Source organism: Melanostigma gelatinosum (assembly GCF_949748355.1).
Source record: "Melanostigma gelatinosum genome assembly, chromosome: 13".
In the NCBI taxonomy this organism is placed as follows: Eukaryota; Metazoa; Chordata; class Actinopteri; order Perciformes; family Zoarcidae; genus Melanostigma; species Melanostigma gelatinosum.
Genome location: NC_136646.1, coordinates 21,375,585 through 21,393,004, shown reverse-complemented (window position 1 = coordinate 21,393,004; position 17,420 = coordinate 21,375,585). Strand labels below are relative to the sequence as shown.

Genomic DNA, 17,420 nt, shown 5'->3' with positions numbered 1-17,420 from the left:
ACTTGTGGAAAAAAAAAACTTGTTTTAAAGGCTGCGAGACCAATTTCTTCCCCATAGCTCTAACCTATAGTCTTCAGCTCCAAGTTTCTCACACAGTTCAGCAACCTATGAAAAGGAATAGTGCGATTTACGCGCAGTTGATGCCTTCGACAAGCCGCCCCTATCCTCACATGCCAGTCAGTCTCGAATCTATATTATTGACTCCGGCGGCGGACCATAAGAGGAAGAAGTCTCCGATGGAAAATCATGCAGCGCTTTGAACCCATGGAGACATGGCACATAGGTTCCTCTCATCTACGAACAGATCCAGCGCCAGATTCGCCTTCATATTCACTGTGTCACTGTCCTGCACCTACTTATGCTACAGTATTATTTTTTGCCGCAGCACAATCATGACAAACCAGGGTTACGAGGGGGAAAGATGTTCGCCGAGCAAGAACGCAGGCGGGAAGAAACTTCTTGGAAAATTAGACAATTGCGCCTCGCTGGAAGTCAGGTCCGCTGCCCGGCGGGGATCAAGTGATGTCCGCGAACAAAGTAAAGCCCCTGCCTCGTCTGGAAGCCACTGGGCTGACATGAAGTTGAGAAACATGAGTGTTGCGCAAAAATATGGGAATAAGAAGCTGCCTAATGCGTTGATAGTCGGTGTAAAGAAAGGAGGCACCAGGGCGGTTCTGGAGTTCATCCGGATACATCCAGATGTGCGCGCTCTTGGAACAGAGCCGCACTTTTTCGACAGGAACTATGACAGAGGGATTGACTGGTACAGGTGAGCAACAAATTAAATAAACATTGATACTAAAATGTATATATTTGTTTCTGAGAAATAGCACTTGCCATGATATATTTCTGCATAGAAGTACTGTTTGCACTTCAGTCACCCCTCCGCTCTGCCGGGCAAGGGACTCTGATATGACGTCATGATGTAGACTTCCACGTCGCAATGTCCATTCAACTCGTTTTCTGGCAAGTATGAATGCAGGTTTATTATAGTACCAGGCACTTCCCAGTCATGTAATTCTGTTGCACTTCATCAGTGGCCGATAATTCAATTTAGGGGCCACATTTGGCTGTGCCAATTAAGCAAAAATATCTTGGGGATGTCACACAGACGCGCTGCAGATGTTTGCTGTCAGCAGATCTCAATGGTGCTGAACAGACAGCTCCATGAAACTGATGCAGGATCACAGATTTATATACCATGAAGAAATTCTATCAAGGTGTGTCCTCTAATATATTAACCGTTTAACCCAACACAGACACGCATCAGTGGGCTGTCACTAAGATCATTACACCATGTTTGATTATAGGGCCTCATTTCAGCTATAAATCAAAGTGTTAAGTGATACAATCAGTCCATAAAGTACAAACAAATTGTTTATTATTTTACATTTGTGACTTCCAGATAGAAATTAAGTTTGATTTAACCTTAACTTCATCATGTCTCGTCCGACAGTTAATTCAAGAGTGAAAATACATTCACGAAATGAAATAATGCAGTCAGTGTATGTAATGTCAGTGTGAATGCAGTTTACTCATGCAGATGCAAGACACTCCACCACACACTTCCACCCAGAGACGGTCTGTACAATAGAGTTATGTGGAACGCTGCTCCTACTCCTGAAATGAGAATCAGTACTTTTCATCTTCAAACGAATGAACTAGGGGCGACACGATGACAAAGATGTGTTAATGTAAGACGCAAAAACACTCCAGACTTCCCCGGTTTGAAGATGAAAAATAAACATTTCATAATTTGCATGTTTATTGATTAAGGTGTCGTTTTAATTACAATTCCTGATTTTAATCTTAATTCCCCATGTATAAAAGTTCCTAAGGCGCTTCTTCAAAGACAGTTAGTCTTTATTGTTGTGTGTATTTGACAAATTAAATAGATTCAGAGACCTTCACAAACGCAACGAAAGCTCTTCGTCACACTTAACAGAAGGAGCTGGGAAGCTTGTTAACAACCTCGACGGCTGCCTCGACACATGACGACTTGATGTGGCCCAGAGGATATTCCTTTTCAGGGGTGAAAGTGTTGATTGATTTACACGTGCACACAGAAGGCAGACGCAGTGTAATGGAGTCAGTTGTACATAATTGAAGGTGTTTCTTTATTAACAAGCATCTGCAGCAACAGAAGTAACCAAACTCCAGTTCAACACAGCAGACTAGAGTATGCAGAAAGAAACAACCACGATGCGTTTTTCTGTTTCTCCAACAGATCAGATCAGACCGACATGGCCCTGCACCAGCCATTAGTCCACTCACTGCACCATGCACCTTCCTTCCCTTGAATCTGCCATCTAAATGCAGCTTAATGATGCATCAGGAACTTTATGCCCAGAGGTTTTAGCTTTTCTATGTCTATGTCTATTTTTCTATGTCTCACTAAAGCTAAGTAAATCGAGGTCCCACGCTGATATGATGCCACAATTACAAAGCTGGAATATTGCTCTCTTGTCACAAGCTGACAGTTCATATACTCAAGGTACTTGAACAATACCATGAACACAGAGGCTGGTTTAATTCAGCTGTTATTCAACTTGACAATTGGCTGAGTGGTGCTCATTGTGTTTGACTGGCCCTCAGTGATTATCTGTCACAATGTTTGGTTTGTTGGCAGCACGTCATCTAAAGTATCTTTCCATTTTGATGAACTGTCACATTGATCTGTAAAGCAAGTAACAATATATTTGTGTATTCCACATGTGTTGCTCTGCTTTGTGCACAAGTTGTCATTTGGTCCACAGACCTTCTGGCAGGCATGCAACTAACAACACTAAGAAACATCTGTATACTAAACCAACCAATCAAACAAATCACAAACTAAGACAATTCCACCTTTAATCATTGTAAAAACATGAACGAGACAGGAAGAGTGGCTCCAGATGATCCATATAATAGAAAGCTGAAAATAAAAAAGTCCTGTGAGGAAATACGAAACAAGTAACAGAACGCAGTTTCCTAACGGGACTAGAAGTCCTAGATCGATAGGATGCATCCTTGCACACGTCCAGGGTGCTGGCTGGACGCTGGTTGACCATCAGGCACTGCAGGCACGACTTAGACGGTATTTCCTCCGTGGAGCAGCGGCGTCGTCGGGTCATATTTCCAGGATCTTAAGTCTCAAATGTTTAAAATGAGTAAATCCAGACTTTTTATTTAGCAGAGCTCTGTCGCACAAATACAAACTAACTTCTGTTCAGTAAATCCAACTTTAAACTAAAATGAAATAATTGTATCAATATGGAGATTGCTGTTTACCCAAATTAAAATAATGAATCATTTTCTAACTTCTCCATCTTTGAGAAAAGACTTGTGGCTGAATTAATGGAGCACTATTGCCAAATAATAGCAGATCAACACGCACAGCAGCGCAGTAAGGAAAATAACTTTACTTTACTCACAGTAAAGTTAAAAGAGACTTCCTGTTCAGCTCCAGAACAGTTTCCTTTCTGAACCGGTATCTTGGGAGAAATATGGCAGCAGCATCATAAAACTCAGCTGACTTTGTCCGTCCCCCAACTTATTGTAAGGAACTTGATTCCGGTTTAAAAGTGAGTCCTTGTTGGTCTTTAAAAAGAAATATGCCCAAATTAAAAACCAGCCATTCTGTTCCCAATCCAATGTCCTCTCTCCATGTATTCTGTGCACGTCCTTGACTCGCACTGCGAGAGGCTATCGTGTAAATCCAGAAAGAACTTCTCAAAGCTCCAATGTTGATGGAAATTCAAGAAATCTCCACTCATGTCAGTTAAGATGGACAAATGGGTGATAGTAGAGAGGAAGTGTCAGCAGACTCATTCAATTAAGACATTCACAATGTTATTATTATGAAGGGTGATACACATCAATTATACGACGAGAAAAAAAGATGTTTTAGCTGCCACGCAGATGATATTATAGCATTGCAGAAAGCCTTTAGACTTGATTTCATCAACTAAAATCAGCAGCACACTTCCTCATCACACATGGTAATGTGACCCCTCGTAGCTCAGCTCAATTCGGCATGTTATTGTTCAAGGAGACCAAGTGTCAGTCATTTCCCTCTGCAGACCAAACCATGAATAATTGTTCCTTCAAGGAACACAAGAGCCGAGGGTTGAAATGACAGCAATTAAATAGGGTTTGGTTCAAGGTCAAACGCATCATCGCCGGACTGTATTGTCCTGCTCTGAATATGTTTTCATTCTATTATGGGGCCGAGGACGGGCCAGTACATCGCTAATGCCAGAGATCTGGCTCAGTCTGTCTGCTGTTTTCATCCAATTTGTCTTCTATTAAATTAGAAACATAGATGCTTGATTCTCAGAGAGCGGAGTTGTTCCTCACGCAGCTGAATTGGCCGCAGGATTGGCGTATTTGTCTGGACTGCTCTGTGTTAACTCTTAATAGACTTCCTAGGCACCGGGCCTCTGTTGCTGGTGATTCATGATCAGATGTCATCTCAGATGTAATCTCAGTGAGTGATACTTTAATAATGAAGCAGTCCTCTTTACTGCATCTATGCTAGATCATAAAAAGGAGAAGATGACATTTTTTAGGAAGTGTAGTGGCACAGACATTATGAGAATCACCCAGCATACCAACGTTTTCTCTGCGCAGTCTACCTGAGTCATACGAACGGAGCGAATGGCTTTGGACGGCAGGGAAGCAGGTCTGTGTGTGGTGTTACCTTTTCAGGACATTTCAGGACAAATGGTTTGTGTGAAAATGCTATTTCACCAAGTCAATTTCTGAAAGTATGGACAGAAAGATTGCAAATTAAAAAAAACATATATTAAATGATGTCAGAAATAAACCCAAAAGCTCCATTTGAACACATACAAATGTCTCCAAAAAAGCAATTACCCTGAAGCTGCAATGACTCAGGACAGTGCGCAACTCAGACACCCGTTTAATTTCTTACTAACTGGACCAGAATTCTATATACTGTTAGTCAAAATTTGCATGGTTTTGTGTGTGTTCAGCATTAATGTTATGTTCTCTTTTGCTACCATTGATAGCACTGTTGTTGCATGTTTTTGTCTTGTTCTAATTCAGTCTGAAGATAACAAGACAAGCTATTGAAATTGAGTTGGACATTACTTTGACTGCAGATCTCTGATAAAAGCTTTAATCTATTTCTTCAATACATTTTCACCTTTCTGTTTCGAAAGCAGAGCTTTTTATGTGTGGCTGAGGACCGCGACCACCATTACTCCGCATGCTGCTTACTGCGATAACACACAGGCAACGAGAGCCGAGGAGACTTTTTCCCTATAATTTACTGTGAAACTGTTTTGTTGTTAAATTGCTCCGGGGACCAAACAAACACAGCACTCGTAATGGACACTTTGATTTGGACCCCTCTACGGTCAGTCCGTGAGGCTGCATGTTGTTCAATGGCCAGGGTTCATTATTCGTCCTCGTAATGACACACATGTGTTGTCCCGCGGGAGGGACAGGCCATTCTCTAAATCTCTGTGCCCCTGCAGAAACACTTCACGTGGTCACTGGTGGCTTCCAGTAAAATCCCAATCAGATCAGTGTTTGCATGAAATCCTCCAACTCATTCAGCTGCTGTTGTAATATTAGTAACAGTCTGATTAATTACAAGCCATGAGGGAGATGATGTGCATTCAGCACTGGTTAGCTTCCAATCGGGTTTTTGGACGATTGTTGGTGTGGATTGTATGAAGTCTCCATCATGTCGACAATATTATTATTATTGCATATTGGTTATAACAGAGTTTAGCTCTATGAGGGGACGTTTGTGCTGGTTTTAGACCCGTTGACTTTACATTCGGTGTCATTACAATGTGCAAGTAATGTTTCCATACCGCCCAGCCCTACCTTAGCTTTGACAGAGAATACAGAGGTGCCTGATGTTTATGTCAATACGCAGTTTTGGAGATACATTTTGTGTTTGCTGTTCAGAAGGTCCTTGCATTTGTTTTATGACAACTTTGTAATTGTGCTGCAAACATTTACTGAGAACTTGTCTTGAACTGACGACATGCAACATTCTGTTTTAAGTTCAAACCACAGCGAAATGACAGTAATACATTCTGAGTTCATTGATCGCTCACAAGGAGATGATTCAAAGCTGACCTTTTACTTGTTCTGATGGTCTGCATCCCTGATGAGCCGGCGTTGCTCTTTGGCACTTTAAGTTGTACAACAAGACACACTTGTCTGGAGCTAAACAGTCCACCGTTTTAATGCAGTCACCGTGCATTGCCTGTCTTCCCGCTAACAAACCATGGATGTTCTGTAGGTGAAGGATTTTCTTGATTCGTGATGTTTGTATGCAGTGTTCGATGAAGGCTGTGGGTCTTTACAGTCTGCAGTCTGTAATACAACAGCCCTGCACCAAAGAGCTCTCAATGTCCAATCTTAGTTCACTTTGTGAATTTGTGAGGTTCTGGTCCTAATCAGTTGTATTTGCTGATTTGTTCTACTGTTAACTGGATTGAAGTTCAATGTGTTCTTGCTATTTGCTCTGGTAGCCATGTGATGTTCGTAGGGTCATCTGTCAACGATTGTTTGAAACAGTGGGAGATGTTAACTGCTACCCTAACATCTTTGATTCCTCATTAGTGGCCCCTGAATAAATCATATCAGCTGACCCCTTAATGTTAACGTCTGTGGTCTCGTCTACATTATATCTCAGGAGCACTTGGAAGGAATTTCTTCAAATTGACCACCAAAGTTGACGAGTTCATCCTTCAGTGTGCCAAAAGTTTAAAGATCAAGGTCACCGTGAACTCAATATCTAAGTATCGCTTTGAGAAAAAGTCTTCAAATTTGGCAGAAACCTCCACTTTGAGTCCAGGATGAACTGATTAGATTTTTGTGGTCAAAGGGCACTGTGACCTGTGCAAGAATTTATATTCTAATTCGGACAATTGCACATTAATATATAATTGGAAAAAAATTATGAAGCGATGACATTTTGGACAGATGTGGATGTAAACTGCAGCTTGACTGGTTGGCGGACACATAAAACCGCAAGGTGTTTCTGGAAGAAAGGCGATAGGTTGCCATGAATGTTCGTAGAATGTTGACATTAATGAGTATATTCATGCTCCCTAAAGGATGAACCCTTTCTAGTTCAGAGACTGTATGATTTACTTTGGTGCCATCCTCAGTCGTGGACTCTGTAGGAGATGTTGCTTCTTCCACACTGCAGTGTCGACAGCAACAATATCTCCTTCCAAGCGAAATCACATCTGAGCAGGTCAACTGTGGCGATTTCCTGTAAGTGGGGTAGAACCATCATGCAGTACTCTGTTGGCGCTGACACTGAAGTCCCACTGCTGATGTTGTATTGCCAGACCACCTTCTAATTGAAGGACAAAGTCAGCTACACGATGGGCTGCACTACAGTACATACAGTTTATACTCCACAAATTAACCAGAGGTGCAGCCCAGATGGGTGCTTTCAAACGCACAGCCAAATGAACATCTTTTGATGTGTTTTTTCCAGACCTGTGGGAACTGTAGGGCTGAAAGTGTCCCAACTGGTTCAGCTTACAAAATATACAAATGCTCGTTATGTTGAACACCACAGATGAATGACCCAAAGGTTAGGGCCCTATGAGAAGTGAAAGCCTGAGTGAAGTAGAACAACTGAGCAATTTAAAGATGGCAAAAGTTAAAGCGATGATTACGGAGATTAAATCACAGCTATGATCCATTGCTGATGAATGACTTTAGGTATACAAACTGCAGTCAGAGTTGCATGTTCTCCCAGTGGAACTGCAGGAGAACGGGGTGTCTGGTTTTAATGGGAAGTCCTTAGTACTTTGAAATAAAGACATCCATGTCTGTGGCCTATTCCTCCATAATGATATAGCAGCATCCAGTGGGAAGTGAGGGTGAACTCCAGACCTCCAGCCTCCCCTGCTCCAACAGAGATAAACTGTTCAGCAGGATAGCCAGCAGGCTCTTTCAGGGTTGCTATAATATGCAGACTAGCTTTCAGCACACCACAGCTCAGTAATGAGCGCCGATGGCTGCATGCGTTCCACTGTTGACCCTATCTCTCTTATTAGAATTGTGAAAAGAAAGAAAGTGGTTATGAGTTTCTTGGTTAACATACAACATTTGTTTTTCACTTTATTTACAGTAAGAAATTGTCTAATTTCATGGTATGGCCATTAAAGTTAAGACACAATGCCATACGATTAGACCATGAAGACTGCTGAATCCATAGATGATAAAAAAGGAAACGGTAGGACAGCGCTCCAATTCTACCGTTTAAAATAAGACGCAAGACGCCCTTCTTCAGCGTGTATTCTGCACAAGTACAACCCCACAGGGGGAGCCACAACCTTTCCAGGCACAGGATGACGTACTAAACCATGAAAAACCAAGAAAACCATACAAGTTATAAGAATGAAGCAAATGATGTCTCTTCATTCATCCCATTGTTATCCAATACGCCTCCCTTTTGAGAAGGATTCTGTCCTTCAGTCTTAATTTCATCACCAAACTTTAGAGTCGTGTCGAGGAATATACACATCTCTGTCATGTTCTTGTCTTTCCATTTATTTGATGTGTTCGATTTTATTCTGGACCACAATTGCCCCACCTTTATCTGCATGGCGTGTTGCTATGTCCTCATCATTCATGATTGTTCTTTCCACTGGCCGACAGATGGTTTCCACTCATGCATTATTTAGCCGTTAGGTTTGAAAACCTTTTTAGCATGTTGTGATGACACTCAGAGTTACTGGCAGTATCCTTTGTATGGAAAACTTTGAATCGTATGACTCTAAAACACATGAATAATTCCACTCTTATAGTAAAGGCATCTACATATGAGAGGTGTCAGGATAACAACCTACGCTGATCATTACGAAGCTCTTGACTGGAGATGTTGATCACATTGGATTCTCCCAGAGGATTCCTTTCTCCTCGTCTGTTAAAGCGATCATCATAAAAGTAAAACTGATACTGGATGATTAATTCATAATTCTGCTATATTGATATTAACCAGCTGAGACCCTGTTTACTATGTCTGTTAATTGCTTTTATTTCCAAAAATAATCTGTATTTATTAAATGCTAACACACTAAAATGACTCATAAAGCACAATGATTGAAACTGACACTCATAGAGCCTCAGTTTAAATCTCCAAAACTCTTATAAACACATTTCCTGGTTTGCACCCAATGTACATGTTTAACACTGCACACAGTTCTCACTGCCATTGAAAGTCCCACTCCCACGGAACAATGGGCCGAGACATTTTCCACATGGCCAAACATCTAATTGCTTGACTGTCGACTTGTCAATCAGGATGTCGGCACTAAAAAGAGGCCGCAGGGCACAGGCGAGTACCTGTTTACGAGAACAATGGAAGCCGACATAGCAGCGATTATCAAAAACATGTTACTGAAATGTACTATATTATATTTAGCATATATCCTGTTCTGATTTTCAGAGCAAAAAGCAATCTTTGGAAATGCATTGATATATTGACTGATTCTACAATGTGGAGAGAGATACGTTTTTTCATTAGTGTGCTGTGCTGGTGTTGTGTGTTGTGTTTGGTCAATATATTCATGAACTTTACTTTTACAACATCGCTGAAAAAATAATTCCAGACTGTATCATGTGTCAAGAAGAGTTGAGCCCACAGAGCTGCCTCGAAAACATGCATACACGAAAACATACACGAAAACATGCATACCCCAGGATCTAACACATGTTAAAAGTATTTTAGATTGAGCACAGCAGTGTGTGTGCGTGCGTGCGTGCGTGTGTGTGTGTGCCATACAGTAACAAAATTGGGTTTTCATAAATGACTGAATAATTTTGAATGAGGTGTTTCATTTTGCAATAGATCTAAGGTGTTCTACTAGGTGTGTGGTTGTGTGTCAATGTCACAGAATGGCAATGTTTACATACATCAACAGCAAGAATTGTTCAATTAGAGCATCAAAATGCAATACTGAAGCATCCAAACAAATTAGCCTTCAACCAAGTCCTCTCATTTGACCAGGAGCGGGTCTCATCTACAGTATCGAGCTGATCTTCCACACCTGAGTTCATTTTCCCAAAGTGATTAAAATGTCACAGCCAAGCCAGTAATGCATCCTGACTTCAAGTTTCACCACGGATTGGGAAGAAGACAGTAAATCACCCCCAAGGAATGTAGCGTTGACTCTGAGTGAAAAGGTGGTGATCAATCAGAGCACTTCACTCAAATGTCAGTTAATTAAGGTGTGTGCGTGTGTGTGTGTGTGTGTGTGTGTGTCCCATAGAGCAAGATGTTCATATTACAGTATGTTTTAAAGTTTTATTTCCTCTGATACCTGTATACTGATAAATATGCTAAAGTGTCAGAAACTTTGGTGATTATACCCTCGAAGTGCTTCCATTGGTATTACAAGCATGTCGATTTTCTAAGTGCAAATAATCATTACCGAGCAAGGACGGAACAGCTTTCAGTGAAATCACCCACTGCCATAAAGATCCTCAATTTTATCTTTTGCTTTCAGATTTCTTGGGGGCACGGGGAGAAAAAAATCCTGCAGATTGTTTGAGACAGCTGCCTCAGGTACCACGTGTTCCCCTCCTGGCCTGAATAACGAGCAGACACATAAATGAGGCTGCTGCTGCTGCTGCCAGGTGTTTCTGAGTGAGCGAAGAACATGATTTATCAAAAATAATTAAAATTCAAATTAAAAAGTCTGCACGTCACTTGCATTCTGTTAGTGTCATCACATGGCTATTAAAGGTTAATAATGCGGCACTAAAATCAGGGAAGGGCTGGCGCATGTGTGGATGGTGATTTTGTGATAACATAATTGAATATGAGACCCAACTACAAAATTCTAGTTTGAATAAATGTTTGTAGATATTACAGGTGCCCCCCCCCCCCCCCCCAGTGTTCCTCATTAACATCACTCCAAGACAGGCGACTTGGAAGTTGTTATCCAGGCTGCTCCCGCTGACATGGAACGCATCCCTTCTGAATAGCCCTGATTTCAATCAAAATAAAGAGGAACATCCTTTGATCATTGGATCGCACCTTGTTTGTCTTGGCTGCAGTTAGACAACCGAGGACACGGAGGCTGTAGGTATCAGTTTAATGAGCCACGGGGAGAGATTTCAGTCAGATGAAGCGCAGCACTGCTCATATTTCTGTTTCCATCGAAACCGTTTGAGAACAGATACTGAAGACACAATGAATGCATCACGACGAAGGTAAAAACTTGTCCTCTGCTTTGAGTTATTTCAAGAGAACTACTCTCAGAAGAAGATACATTCTGTGAGGAATTATTCATCCATCATTGACAATAATCTGCATTTACACTGTGGATCTTATAGAGTAACTGTTTACTCTGACTCTGACAGTTTCATGTTTACCACTCACACTCCACATGCCAAATGTTATTGGAAAGAATGGATCAAATTCTGACGATGCAAAGAGTAATTCCTACATTCCAGTGATTGTGTACGGGACAAACGCGTTCTTGCCCAGATCCAAATGTCACGTCAATACAGTGGCAGGCTGTGCATTTTATACCTGGGCCTTCACTGCTCTCCTGCAGCTGAAATACCACCTTATAACCACATTATGGCGCCACAGCTATTATTCATTTTTAAGGCTGTAACTATGTACGTCTTCGTATTAAACCGTTCGGTACGAGTCGTTTGAATAATGCTAGAGCATTTACAAAATGCAAAAGCCTAAATTCAGTGAAATATAATGTTCTCAGCTGGTCTGGCTGTGGGATCCACCATCATTCCTTAATGACAAGCCGCGACCCAAAGAGATTATCATCGGATTTTACTTTCACAACTTGAACGTACCTCGTCTCATCCCCCTGTGTCATGGTGTGTGGTACATCGTACCCGGGTCAGAATGCCCATATTTGATTGGCTGAGCTGCATCACGTGATGTGATTCACTACCCATCAGCCTCTGCTGTTAAGTTTCGCGGCAGAGCTACACGTGGACACTGAGCGGCACGTAATGCTGACGTCATTATAGGCCGGCTAGCAGTCGCTGATAGTCAAAGAATACGCCCAACATGTCAAACTAAAGATCTGATTGGTTGAACACTATGACAATCAACAATATCGTCTCCATTCACTTTAATCTGCAGTGGCTGCAGGTGAGAGTCTGCAGGCCTCTGGCTCTGTTCTTACCTAGAGACACAGAGGTGAGATCTGATTGGATAAAAGCTCTACTTAAAACAAGCTGCACTGGAAGCAGAGCAACTGATGAAGACAGTAGCTGTGCAATGAGAAAATAAGATAATGGGAAAAATATTTTTGTAAATTATAATACATGTAGTGTATTTAAGAAAAATTATTAAATTATAAAATAGATATAGCTTTGTGCTTCTGTTTAGGCCAGCAGAGAAGGCCTTGCAGGCCCTGACGGCCCGCCACTGCGTTAATAGCACCTGATGTAAAACAGGTCTTAAGTATGTTCATTCAAGTCAAAGCCTTTGGATATCTTTCGTAGGGAAAATAACAGCTCAATGGTTTATTGACATTTACCCCTCTCGACGCTCTGAAGATAATGGATCCAAATGGTATCTCGCTGACTTCCCAATGTGCGGTCTTTTAATTTTGTACACCTTATTTCCGTCTTGTCTTTTATCAGTACCTCCGGTGCTGTTTAACTTAACATGTCATTTAACCGGTGCTGAGACTCACCGCTGTAAAAATCAATAATGAGTAAATGTTACAGATTCTTCTGATGGCCAGACCTACTTTGGGTTTCATATTCTGCATCCAACCTTTATACCATATACTTTAAGCAGAACCATCTGCAGCCCTTTCACTGCATGTGTTCACATTGTCTGCCCAGTTTTGCGGGATGACAAGTTGCAGTCTTGAACCAACGTACAGGGTCCTCTCATCTACACAATCTTCATCTCTGAGCATGGTGGAAATGTTTGGAATCGACAAGCCAGATAACGAAGACTGCTTTCCTCACACAGCTGAAGATTCTGCAGCTCCTGGAAAATGGCTGCAAGTTTTTGTGTGTGTGTGTGTGTGTGTGTGTGTGTGTGTGTAGCAAAGCTGTTTGCTTGAAAAGGTGCTGTTCTCATAAAAGATTAATAGTTGCCTTGTGGCCCTGAGGCACCCGAGCCAACAACTCAGGATTCATAAATAAAACTAAATGGATCAATATTTCCACGACTTTAGAGGTAACCTATGGCTACCTCGAGCTTTAGAGAGAAAGGTTAGCTTTTAATCGAAGCCCTCCCCCAGTAATAATAAAGTAAGTGTGGTATTTCATCATCGGAACGACACAGAAATGTACCTGTAATCTAAAAACAGACTCACATGCTGTGAAATTGAGAGATTCAAGTACTGTATCCTCTGTAATCATAAAAGTCCAAATAAACCACAGCACAGCTGACGCCACAGCGCCGTCCTTTTTCATTCCTTAACAGGAAACGGGTGACAAAGTGTGGATGAATTGTGGCAGAGGCATTCATTGTCTCAACAGCCGACATCAGATGCTCATTTATGAAGTTTTATTGAACCGAAGTGCCAAAGCAGAATGACATATTACACTGGGAAGGAAAACCCACACGACAAATGTGACAAATAGAAACATTTGCCTGTAGTTTGCAAAGCCATTGTCTTGGCAGCATGATGATGATAATTATGACGCATGTTTTGATTGTACAAGCTGTCCTGTCACCTCTTCTAACAAATACATATTCACATTGTGTTTATTTGGGCTTTGACTGCAGTTATTCGGTACTCGGTGGACGTGTGAAATAGTGTAGACGGTTGCAACATGCCTTGGATTGAGATAAACAGTGCGACTTCAAAAAAATCATGAAATTACTTTTCTATGACATAGATAACATAATGACAGGAGTCAAACAGCATCCTGAGTACTTTTAATATTTGAAGTACATTTTGCAAAAACTACTTTTGTGATTTGTCCGTCCGTCCTCCCGGTCCACTCTCATGAACGCAGGAACAGTGATTTCCTCAAAGATGAACTGATTATATCTAAAGCAATTATACGTTTCATGAACAGATGTTAACATATTTCACTTACAGTTTTCCCTCTGAAGTTTTCTGTAATAACAACATTTTGACTGATTTGCTCATATTTTTGTGCTCTCTTTACCGTTGTATTTCTGGTCAGACACTAAATGCCTCACAATATGATGCATAGTAAATGTGTATGTATCACAACACACGTGGTCGTTTTGAACTTGATATTTGTGACACAAGTGGGGATTTGCTTTCCACTGACTTTGACATTTGTGTGTACACATGAGACAGAAAAGCATCAACTCTTGCTGACTCATCTCTGTGTGTTTTATTCTTTCCTTTCTCTCCCAAGGGGACTAATGCCTCGAACACTAGACAGCCAGATCACATTAGAGAAGACGCCCAGCTACTTTGTCACCAGAGAGGCACCCAGACGCATCTCCAGCATGTCCCACAAGACCAAGTTGATTGTTGTGGTGCGCAACCCAGTCACAAGAGCCATCTCCGACTACACACAGACTCTTTCCAAGAAGCCCGACATCCCCACGTTTGAAGAGCTGGCATTTAAGAACAAAAGTCAGGGTCTCGTCGACTCTTCCTGGAACGCCATTCGGATCGGGATGTACATCCTGCACCTGGAGAACTGGCTGCAGTACTTTCGGCTGTCGCAGATGCACTTCGTGAGCGGGGAGCGGCTGATCACGGACCCGGCAGGGGAAATGGGCCGCGTTCAGGACTTTTTAGGACTGAAACGAATAATCACAGACAAGCACTTCTACTTTAATCGAACCAAAGGCTTCCCCTGTCTGAAGAAGCCGGAGAGCAGCAGTCAGCCGCGCTGCCTCGGAAAATCCAAGGGCAGGACTCACGTACAGATCGAACAGGAGGTCATAGAGCAGCTGCAAGAGTTTTATAGGCCATTTAATATCAAATTCTTTGAAACTGTGGGGCAAGACTTCAAGTGGGAATGAGAGTGCTATACAGAAACAGAGCCGTTTTTAAAATGGCTGGAGAAACATAAATGAGGACACCTTCAACAAAATGTTTAAATATCAAGTTTATTGAGCTGTCTATACATTGAAAAATGAATACAGGAGAATATACAACGTATTAGAATTTACTCATATAAATGGTTTCACGTCATGATGGGATTTTGGTCGGTTCATTCTGATAACAAGCGCCATTTCTTTAAAAGATATATTCAAAAGTCACATTTCTTTCCCGCATACCAGACATATGAATTCATCAACAGGACAACCGGCATTGATTCATGAAGCAAGTCATCAACCAGCAGCCGTCACAACGCCTTCCTGTCATTAAGCCATGCCAGACCTCCATTAATGACATCGCTAGAATATTCATTCCTGCTCTGAATGATCCGCCGGCTTTCCCGTTAAAGTCAGCTCTCAACATCAAGTTGCACCAAAATGTCAAATGAATAATGGAATCAGCAATTATTCTGCGGACAAGTGCTCCTCCTTATTGTTGATGAAGGCTCAACAGTGACAGGTGTACTGAATACATGTACTGTAACTGAAAAGGAAAAAAAATGACAGCTATATATTAAAAACAGATGCTATAACTCTGCCAAAGGATTACCGTTTGTTAAACTTCAGCGCTTTCTGTGTCAGTATTTTTGTTGTGATCATCGAAATAAAAGGTAAAAGTCTTGAATTCATGTATTTATTTGGGATATTTTGTGTTTTTCTTGCCTACACGTGAGTAAAAGTATGGTGTCTCGTATATATCAACCCTGTCTCCGACAAAATCATGTTCCCATACAACTAAGCTGCACTCTCAATTAGGTTTAGAGGGAATCTTCTCTTGGATTACAGCTTACACAACAGTTATAAACAGTTTGAAACACGTGGTTACAAATTGAAAACTATTTGGTTGGGTTTAGTAAAAAAACATCATGGTTTGGCTTGAAATGAATGTGAAATTTAAACAGACTTGGTTCACACACAGCAGTCTCCTGGGTGGAAGCCCTGTGGTTTTTGACCCGTCCACCATCTTTACCTCCTCACTATGCTGCCTTCACCGTGATACATCAAAACCAAATATAAACCCCGACAATGCAGTTTCATTGTATGGGAAAATAGTTGAAGGAAACAGGTCTGATCGTATGTATTTCCCACAATAACATATTATGATCAGATCTAACACCTATTAATTGTTTCCATAACAAACACGAATCATACCTGAAGCCAGCCCCTCGTTAGTTTATAACCTGATGAGTCATACTAAAGTAGTCTATATCTAAACTTCTAAAAAACCCTGTTCACACAGGACTAGACTTCATGTGATTCAGGGCACGACATTGACTCACATCTCCTGTCCAAATCTCAAAGATAGCATACGAGTACTAAGAAAGAGGCTTTGTATTGAGCCTCTTGGAAGATAACACGTCCCTCAGCAAACGTTGCCATGCATGTCACTGATCTCATTGACGTTCACGATTCCTCTGTTGATAGATGTGATCGTGCTCTTTCTGAAGGGCCAGATTAACCTCCGTGAATTTGCATCCTGGAGCCAAACAGAGTTGTCATTAATAATTTCCACTCATCTCCAAAAGGTTCTCGACACAAAAGAGTAAAACTGCAGAAAACTAAGAATCTGTGCAGGAAGTAAAAATGATGATGATAATAATCCAACAAATCCCCAAATGAAAGGCTGCATCTGCGTTCTGTGAAATACGGCAACTTTGCTCTACGCGGTTATTTAATGGACATGTTGATGAGATGATATGATAATCCAAGCAAAGCACCCTGGCTGAAACAGCCAAATTAAGCTGCGAAGGTGATGATGAAGCAGTATTTAAGGGTATGAATATATATATATATATATATCTGGGACTTCTTCCACAGGTGTTTCACTGTCATTGTTTAATCCGCCGCTGCAGGCCTGTGAAATGAGCAGCACTATCCAGTCACACTTAGACTAATGTGCAAAAGTGACAATGTAACCTTCCATATAAAGGAAATTAGACATTCACTTGCATTCCAACTGTGCTCCTCCAGTACATGTCCGTCGGCCAGCAGCAGTATTTAAACTGTCATGTATGATACTCTACATTCATTTTTGATTAACCTGCCCATGTCGTCTGCAGCCGCCTGCTTCTTACTGAGCCATCAGCAGACACGCAACTTTATCTCAGCTCAGTTAATTATAACTTCTCCCCAAGAACGCTTTGGGCTTTGACGACATGGCACCGATGGAAATAAAAAACACCGGGCTGCCACTGTGTGATACCCAATGAATACTTTGATGTGTTATCAGTCCTGCAGATGGTTACTTTCCGTGTGAATTCAGTTGAAGAATATTTGGTGAACATGTTTTAGGAGTATTCGTGGATGAAGTCATATGTTGCAGAGGGGGAAATGGCAGCTGTCAAAGTTCTGCACATGCTTTTCCTTAAATGCTTGAGCTTATTCAAGGGGA

General features: G+C 41.5%; 1 protein-coding gene across 1 annotated transcript; it reads left to right on the top strand.

The window, feature by feature from the left end:
* Positions 1-272: 272 nt before the first annotated feature.
* On the top strand, positions 273-14,950 carry hs3st2 (heparan sulfate (glucosamine) 3-O-sulfotransferase 2; the record flags this gene model as incomplete). Its single annotated transcript, XM_079281057.1, has 2 exons — positions 273-769; positions 14,332-14,950. The coding sequence occupies 2 exons, from the start codon at positions 273-275 to the stop codon at positions 14,948-14,950; spliced, it is 1,116 nt and encodes a 371-aa protein (XP_079137183.1).
* Positions 14,951-17,420: the final 2,470 nt, after the last annotated feature.